Source organism: Panthera uncia, assembly GCF_023721935.1.
Source record: "Panthera uncia isolate 11264 chromosome A3 unlocalized genomic scaffold, Puncia_PCG_1.0 HiC_scaffold_12, whole genome shotgun sequence".
NCBI classification, from domain to species: Eukaryota; Metazoa; Chordata; class Mammalia; order Carnivora; family Felidae; genus Panthera; species Panthera uncia.
The window spans coordinates 17,583,380-17,592,623 of NW_026057579.1; the positions used below are offsets into that span (position 1 = coordinate 17,583,380).

Here is a 9,244-nt window from a genome sequence, read left to right on the forward strand (position 1 = left end):
GTCTGAACCTAGCTTGGCCAGTGATCAGACATTTGTTTGAGCTTCTAATTCTTTTCCAACTCTGCATGAAGTTAACTGCTTTAGCTGCTTCCTGATCCTTCTTTCTTTGGACTAAAAGCATTTAATCAAAATACTTTACATTTGAGAGGGAATTAGAAATCCATGTACCCCCTCCAATCACTGTGTTCTAATTCTGCCTCCTTTTCTTCTTCCATAAACATATAGGAGCGCCTGGGTGGCTCAGTCAGTTAGGTGCCTGACTTCGGCTCAGGTCATGATCTTGCCGTTTGTGAGTTTGGGCCCCTCATCTGGCTCTGTGCTGACAGCTCAGAGCATGGAGACTGCTTCGGATACACACACACACACACACACACACACTCTCTCTCTCTCTCAAAAATAAACATTAAAAAATAAAAAATAACTGTATAAACACAAGCCTAGAGATATACCTAAACACAGACAGCAAGTACTTTTTATTGTAATTTCTTGCCTAAAAGTATCTTTGTTCTAAAACAAATGCCATAGCTAATCAACACCAAGAGGCTACAGAAATCTCTGGGTGAACACTTCTAGGGAGAAAAGAGAATCACACAGATAAGTATAGAGGAACAAAAATATTTAAGCCCTCATTGATCAGAACTATGTGACACATAAAAGAAAATAGACCTGTATGAAAGAGCTCCTTCATAGGAGATCCTTCCAATTAATGTAATTTATATTAAACCATGAGTTCAAAGGCTGGGTTTTGTTCATCTGTCATCACCCACAGTGCACAGAGAATTATAGAGTAGATGCTCAATGACATTTGTGGAAGGAGTTTCAGTAAGATTGAACTCCTAATTAATAATGAAAAGAAAAAGCTTTTTGTTTTTTTGTTGTTTTTTGGTGAGTAAATTTTATTTTGGTCTTTTGATGCCAAATAAGCAAACTTCTTTATTTTATTTTATTTTTTGTACGTAGGCTTCATGCCCAGCATGGAGCCCAGCACAGGGCTTGAACTTACAACCCTGAGATCAAGACCTGAGCCAAGATCAAGAGTTAAGATTAAGAAGCTCAACTGACTGAGCCACTCAGGTAGCCCTGAAGAAGCAAACTTATTTCAACTGAAGAAAAAGCAATGCTCGAAAGACCTCTGGGCCTGCCACATAGTTAAGCTAGCTAAAGCTGGCACCTGTCACTGCTGTATGGTCCTCACAGATCAAGAGGCCTTGGAAATAGTCACAGCTAAGCCACCTCCTGCATGTCCTGCTCACAGCAACCCATCTCCCAAGAATTCTGGGTCATGGTCCCTCTCCAAATGTACGTGGCCCCCTCTCTCCACTTGCTGTCTCCTTGGAGGCAGAAGCTAGAGCCTTAATTCACCTGGAATCATTCATTGCCTATTGCTTCCAATCCAGAAGCTTTAATGGCTTCAGAAAATTGCTTTTCTCAGGTCAGTCTACTACATGGACATTTCCTGGGGTGGGGGAGGGGGCAGGGGTGAGGGTGAGGTGTGTGTGCGTGCGCGCGTGCACACACACACGGCGCGCGCACACGCTAATCGGTACTGTGAATAAAGAAAGGTTTCTGGGATGAAGAGAAACACTGTATTAAACAGATACAATTTAAGCAAATGTCTTCATTGCAGAGCTTCTCAAAGGCTTTAATATGCTAACATACATGTGAGTTCTCCAGAGGAAGGATACGGTAGGTAATGTTCCCTGCCCAATACAAAGAACTTTGCCCTTGTCAGGAAAATGTAGGAGGCTAGTGTTCCATGGAACACTCTTTGGGAAACACTGTATATATTACCAAAGTGTCAAACTATCTCAGGCTCTGACCCAGAGTTTCCATCAGTAACACTTGTGGATGGTGGCCCGGGTATTTGAAACATTTAGAATAAAGGGTTTAAAGGCACAACAGCCACTTGAATACAGAAAATTGAAACATTAAGCCACACCTGGCCTCCCCTGCAGGGAAAAATAGAGCAATGGCTGACTTTTCCCCTTGCTACAGAGAAACATCTAGCAGAAGATTGCCTGTTTGTATCCAAAGCCCAGGAATCTGTCCAGTTGGACTGTCAGCCGGGAGGGAGGGCACACCACCGGCTTCCCCAGACTGAACCACCAGGTGTGGCTCCAACCCCCGTTGACCGGTTTGTCTACCTTACTTTCTGTTCCCCACACTGTGACCCTTCTCCAGCTAAGACTGAGCGCAGCTGTCGCTCACGCTGTCTCCTGATTGTATGTCATAAGCCCTGCTTACTTTCTTCCGCTCTGGCTTTCCTTTTTTGCACAGCCTCAGTAACATTTGGGGCACGGTGGTCAGACGGCGAGGCTTGGTTTGGTTCAGAGTTGGATCCCCTCTGCCCCGCTGAGGGGCTGGGGCAACCTGGGGGTCCCCCGGGAGCTGGGAGGCATTTACTTCAGTGGATGGTGTCCTCTTGCTACCCACACCCGGGGCCCTCTCTCCCTTGCTCCCCACCTAGGAAATCCTTCCCCTCTGGGGCTGTCCTCCGAGTTGGCGGGAGAAGTGCCACAGTCTCGGTCATCCCCACACTGCTCCCTCTCCCTTTCCTGAAAGAAACGCTCCACTTGAATTCACTGGGCAGAAAAGGGAGGAGGCGAGCGTGTGGTCTGGCTGCAAAATTTCTCCTTAGCACTCTGCCCTCTCCTGGCTGGCCTTGTTCTAGTTGTTTTGAATTCTGAGCTAATTGCCTGTTACTGTGAAGCATCCACAAACGTGAACTTCATTGGGAACCGAAAGAAACTTAAGAAAACCCACCCACATCCGCCCACTCCCCTGACGCACCGCGAGCTTTTCTGCTCCCGGTCTGGAATGCCCTCTCTCATCTAATTGCTAATCTGTCCATTCCCACCTTCTCTGCAAAGCCTCCCTCTCCCCTGGCAGGGTTGATTATTCCCTCTTCTCTCTTCCTGTAGCCCGCGGGCGGGCATCTTTCATTTTTGAATAGCACTTGCCAATTGAGCACGGGCATTTGTCTGTGTTCCCTGTACGTCCCCTCACCCACCGCCCACCCGCCTCAGTGCCTGGTATCTTGCAGGCATACAGGAAGGGCTCAGGGGCTATGACTCTGTCTTGATCATCTCCTCTTGAAGTGGTGTATTGCATTTCAGAGTTTTCTGGACAGATGTGTACATCCATGTAAAGGCAGAGGTGTGAGTGCAGAATGACATGGATAAATGCACAGAGATGGTAACCAGATGGAGATCTCCACGTGCACATACACAAACAGGCAGATGAAAACTCAAAAGTTTGGTGCTTTTCAGGTGCATTTCATGTTGGATTTGCTGACCCAGGAGTCTGACAAGAACCCTGGTTTTCTTTTTCTGCAAAAAAGTTATCAACAATAAAATATCCTCTCCATTCACCGTATGATCACATTTTGCAGAAATATACAGGTTTTTCTTCTGAAAGCCCCTTCCAGACCTGGTCCTTCCTCTTTGGTATTTATGTGTTTAAAAGAGACAACCCCCCTCGTCTAGGTTCTGAGAGTGAACTTGGGGAGGGAGGGGGTACAGGCTTAACATTACCTATATGACAGCCCCCGATACTGAGTGGTGACGTCAGAAAGGTCATCTGGTTTGGAGCCAATTCCATTGCCGGCCTTTGAATATATACCAAAATACGTAGGAAAGTGAGTAAGTCAGAGGAAAGGGACACAGGCGGTTCCCAACACACGCATCGCGTGGCACGAACAGACCCTGGACCGGGAGTCAGAGACCAGGCTTGCCTTCTGCCACCTCCTTTCCAGCTATCTGCCTTCCCTGAATCTCAGCTGTCTCCTTACTGAACTGAGGACGTGACCTGCTGATCTCCTAGGATTATTTTGATGACCAAATTGGATCATAGCTGTAAAAGCAGCTTTGAAAACTCCCCAGTGCTTCGCACATCTGAGAAGCTGCCATACCATTACCACCAGCATTATGCTCCTAAGTTCTTTGATAAGCATGAAGAAAGAGCCTATAGATTGGAGTGGATGGCAGGGGACAGATTTCTCATAAACTGCACATGTCTCCTCTTTCCCTCTGGGACATTCTGTAAGGCAATCGGTCATCTGGGATGGTAAGGGCCCTGTTTCTTGGAACTTAGGAACACGGCTTTAGTCACAATTGTGGACTCTGCTGCTTTCCATGAAGATGGAAAGAGGGGCCGAGTCAATCCAAAGCACAATCCAAAGGGAAAGGAGCACCCCCACAGGTAGGTTTAGAAGATTGTTTTGAGTTGAGACGACCTATTTTTGTAATCATTAAAAAAAAAAAAAAGTGTCGTTAGGTGTTCAAAACCTCCACTATTTGAAACAATTCAGCTGTGGGGCGCCTGGGTGGCTCAGTCGGTTAAGCGGCCGACTTCGGCTCAGGTCACGATCTCGCGGTCCGTGAGTTTGAGCCCCGCGTCGGGCTCTGTGCTGACAGCTCGGAGCCTGGAGCCTGTTTCAGATTCTGTGTCTCCCTCTCTCTGACCCTGCCCCATTCGTGCTCTGTCTCTCTCTGTCTCAAAAATAAATAAACGTTAAAAAAAAAAAAAACTATTAAAAAAAAAAAAAAGAAACAATTCAGCTGACCCCCGAGAAAGATTTCCTCTTGCACACCTGCTTGAGAAAGTGGCTGCAAAATCAAACCACTGCCATGCTCTCAGATCGACAGAGCCAGGACAGGGGTGCAGGGCAACACAGAGGCCGGGGTGCAGACCCTGGAACTGGCACAGCCCCACCGCACCCCAACTGGGGCCCAAGAGTCCTTACGGTCAGAGAATCCCCCAGCGCAGCCACAACTTGGATATCTGCCGGTCTCAGGGTGTGCACTGGAAAGACAAGTGGACACACTTGAGTCCGTGGGAAGGAACCTGTAGTCGGAGCCTACGGCTTCCTGCTTCAAGCAAGACCAGAAACATGACCCGCATGTGTGTTTGGGCCATGGAGGCCGACAGAGGTTATATGAGGAATTTTCCCATAAAGAGACCCAATGATAAGTCCTGGACCTATGGGGAGAGGGGTGCTGAGGGAGAAGGAGAGGGAATGGATGGATGGATGGACAGATGGATGGACAGATGGTAGAGAGGGCAGAGTAGAATCAACCGCTTCAGTGCCAGTGGTCGTGTGGGAGGCCAGCAGTGACCTGAGCACAGGACCGCAAGGGCACCAGACCATCTGAGATATGGTACAGAGTCTGGTGCTCAGCCCGTTTAGAGCTGGGCTCTGGGTTTTCACCCAAAATCTGAGAAATAATCATGTCAGGCCTTTCCCTGTCCCAAATCTCTCTACTAGAAAGTAGGGCTAGAAAGTTGCAGAGTCTGGGACCACAAGACACCCTGCAGAGCTGGCTCACTCTTGGGACTCCCCGGGTACCCCACCCCCACCTCTGGGCCTCAGTGCGGTCACACCACTGGGGGAGGGAGAACTCATGTGGCTCCCCGACATATGCTCCCTCAAGAGGCTGAATGAGAAGGCAGCAAACGGTTCCTGGCCTGGCCACCACGGGTCCTGCTGGCTAATGACATGGCTGCAGGGCAGAGGGGGACAAGGCAGGGACATATCCCAGGCAACCACCCAGACAGGAAGCAAGCACTAGCCCTGTGTCATTTAGTTCCATATGCCAAGTCTTGTCAGAGCACTTGTTGGCCCCCGAGTCCTCATGGAGGGGCCCAGGGGTCCTGGTGTCTCATGAGGAACTTACCTGAGGTGGGCGGTGAGGCAGAAGGAGCTCTGTCCCTGCACAGCAGCTGGCTCCCATGACCCTACAGGCACAGAACGAATCCTGGAATCCCGGGTTGAAAGGGACCCGAGATGCTGGCTAGGTGTCACACTCACCCAGAGAGCTTTACCAAACACAGTTTCCTGGGTCCCACCCGGGGGGTGGGAGGGACCTGGAGGGGCACTGAAGAAGGCCCCCTAGGTGATCCCAGGCTGGGATCCGCTAACCGAGTTCAGAACCCGCACCATCCAAGGCAAGATCAGAGCATCAACTCAATGCCCTCACCCCACCCCCCTCCACCTGTGTGTGGCAGTTTTATGAAGAGGAACTCGATCTTCACTTATGTCTTTGATGAGGCTGTGATTTGACTGGCTGGCCTCCACCTGGGCTGTTACCAGTGCGGCTTATTCTGCCTGCCACCCTGTCCGAAGGCGTAGGTGGCGGATCTCACACAGAAGCGTTCATTCCCCTCGGCTGCCCATCAGGACCCTTGCCAGCGTTCCCACCCCGCCTTGTTGGGCCAGTCCCAGCCCAGGGGCTGCCCGCTGTGGAGAAAGGGGAGAAACAAGCCCGTACCTGCACGCTGTTCTTGTAGGTTCTCAGAAACGGCCAGAACTGTGAGAAGAGGGCGGTGAGCAATTCCAGCAAATTCTGCTTGCTTTCCGCACAACACTTTGGGCCTCCCCTGCCCCACATTCCCAGCCCCTCCCTGCCAGGCCGTCCACTGCAGGCTCCCTCCCAGGATGCACTGGGCCTTCTCTGCAACCTGAACTTGTAGGAACGATTAGAATAAACCCTGTAGTGGCTCCAGAGGAGCAAGTCTGCTCTCAGGTTCCCACACAGCTGGCTGGGGCAGCTGTATCACCCCTCCTTTTGACCCTGCCCTTCCCAACAGAGCCTCCCTAGGGCCCTTGCCACCCCCATGCCACTCCCACTCTGCCTAGGCAAGAAAAGACAGGTGCTTTGAGGTCCTGCCCCACATAAGCCTCAGCTCAGTCTAGGGACCCCTCTGGGAATACAGAGACATACGTAGAGGTGAGGGAACAGCTACAGAGATCCAAGAATCTTCCTGAAAACTGGTGAGTGAGCATAGGGGTCTGCTTTCTTTGCTCTGGCTTCCAGTTGACCAGCCCCATCCCCAACCCTTGTCCTAGCAGATGTTATTCCGGGTCTCAGTTCCTTGTTCTTTCTATCCCACCATGGAGGCAGCGGCTACACGGAGACAGGGTATCCTATTGTCCCATCCTTGTCCTTGAGGATCGCTACTGCCCTCAGTCTCCAAAATGAGAGCTGGTAGTGCTGTCACATTCCTCTTCCCAGCTGGAGAGAACTGTGTGCAGCCCAGACTTGTGCTAGGGTTCCCTGGGACGTGGACAAAGGAGCACCCTAGGGGCCTCTGGCCACTGGGGGCTGTCACCCCTCATGGTCCAACCAGATAGGGCTCTGTGGATGGTTCACTGAGTCTGGGGTAGGGGTAGGATCTGGGGGTGAAATGAACTGAGAAACCTCACAGAGGTGTCAAAAGCCTGGAAAAGATGCTTTAGATAAATAGACCTGTTGCAAGGATGAACTTCCCACTCTACCTGGGTCGGACATGTGATATTGATCTTGTGTTCAAAATTATGCTGCGTTGTCTTCTGGCCGACAGGTTCCAGCTAAGGCAAGAAGCAGAAAAGAGGTGGCAAGAATGGGAAGGTCAGGAGGCAGGTCGGGGCTGGGGAAGGGAGGGAGGGGTGTGGGGAATGTGGTTTGTCATCATTGCGGTGTGGGAGATCACACAGCCTGAGTGATGGGCCTCTGAACTCCTTCAAGAGCTTGCCAGAGACTTTCTCCTCCCAGAGGGAGAATAATTTTCCCGACCTCAGTCGTCTTACCATGTTGTTCCAGAGGGCACTGGCCGCGTGAGCGTGAGCTTTCCTGCTGAAGTGGAAACAGTCAGGAGCGAAGAAAGAGCTGTCGGGCAGCCCTGCCTGGTCACAGGGCAGAAAAGGGGGAGGCACGTTATAGGGACGTTGGATACAGAAATGACACTACAAACTGGACATTCGTGGCTCCCCTTTACCCATGAACGTTGCTTTCGTTACCGAGGTCTTTGGCATGTCCACTTTTTCAAAAAATGGCTGCACGACCACCGTGAAGTCCTCCCTTGTGTCGTATCGCCCATTTTCAACCAGCTGGTGAGTCCCCTCCTGCAGGAGGCAAACGGGGGCAAGGGTCAGGGGCCTCTTTGCACCGGGCCTTGTGCAATCTTTTTCTCTGCCATAGAGTTTAAACAGAGTCTGACCCTGGAGTGAAATCAATCTGTAGCAAAATCTCAACCTATCCGGAACCAACTAGTTACTTTTTAGATCAGCCTTTATCTCAGACCCTGCCCCCAACCCCAGCTGCCATTGCATATATTTGACCGAGGCTGTGGGAAAAAACCAAAACCAAAACCAAAAACAAAAGGAAAGATAAGGAAAAACCCAAGACCATCAGCTGGATCTCCTTTTAAAGCTTCTGATTAAAGACTGGGGCAGGGGACATTGGGGAGGGGATAGAGTATTGATTTGATCAAATGACTTTTTGGGATAATCCTTACATTTAACTTATTTCTGCCCTACATTTGTTTAGAAAATCAAAGGTGAGTCAGCAATGGCACTTACTGCCCATTTCTATCATTCGTGCATGGTGTGTGTGTGTGTGTGTGTGTGTGTGTGTGTGTGTGTGTGTGAGAGAGAGAGAGAGAGAGAGAGAGAGAGAGAGAGAGAGAGCGCGCGCGCGCGCATGAATGGTCCTGTGCTTGTACACTTCTTTGAAACTCTCAGATCTGTCCAGGAGGGTAACAGGGCTGTTACTCTCATAGCTCCCACTTGGGCTTGGTTCCAGGAGGACCAACTATCCCAATTCTGGCTTCAAATTCTGCCAGCCTCTGCCATTTCACTGCTTGCCAGATTTCTAGCAGATGGGGCCAGGACCCTGGCTGGAGAGGGAAGTCAGGAACCTTAGTGGGGGCATTTCAGAAGGACCATGTACTTCCTTTTCCCAGGGGCAGCCAGAAAGAGAGTGCAATACCACTAAGTAGCTGTGTGACTTTCAGCAAGATGCTCTCCCCCTCTCTGGATCTCTCTTTCCTCATCTGTAAATGAAGGGTGTTTGGCAAGGCCTGGACCATCCTTTAGATCCCTTCTGATGCTACTGATTACCCTGTGGATGAGACACAGTGGCACACAGTGGAACTGTGCATCCCTTGAGAAATGAAAGAGTGTCTAGAATGCCTGGCTCATGGTGGTTTTTAATGCAACGATCACCTCCATGGCGAGTTACGGGAACCATAGCTTTTGCAGAAAGTAGTGAGTGAGAAGATTCTGAGAGCGGGCTTGATGGCCTGCTGTGGCTGACCAGCGAGCTCCTCCAGGATCTCATTGGTAACCGAGATCAGACCTGGAAATGGCAGACTAGAGAGGTTGGTGAAGGCAATTTTGGTGAATAGATTTCCTTTCCTGTCCTGTCCTGTCCTTTCCTTTTCCTTTCCTTTCCTTTCCTTTCCTTTCCTTTCCTTTCCTTTCCTT

The 9,244-nt window shown here is 50.2% G+C and overlaps 1 protein-coding gene across 1 annotated transcript in view; it reads right to left on the reverse strand.

Moving 5' to 3' along the window:
* Positions 1-9,244, reverse strand: part of PLB1 (phospholipase B1) — a 121,807-nt gene that overhangs the window by 39,602 nt on the left and 72,961 nt on the right. The window contains exons 27-33 of the mRNA XM_049652722.1: positions 7,778-7,882; positions 7,568-7,663; positions 7,277-7,348; positions 6,270-6,308; positions 5,676-5,736; positions 4,745-4,803; positions 3,534-3,607 (exon numbers count right to left, since the gene is read on the reverse strand). Coding sequence (XP_049508679.1) covers positions 3,534-3,607; positions 4,745-4,803; positions 5,676-5,736; positions 6,270-6,308; positions 7,277-7,348; positions 7,568-7,663; positions 7,778-7,882 — 506 coding nt within the window. The remainder of the gene's footprint in view (positions 1-3,533; positions 3,608-4,744; positions 4,804-5,675; positions 5,737-6,269; positions 6,309-7,276; positions 7,349-7,567; positions 7,664-7,777; positions 7,883-9,244) is intronic.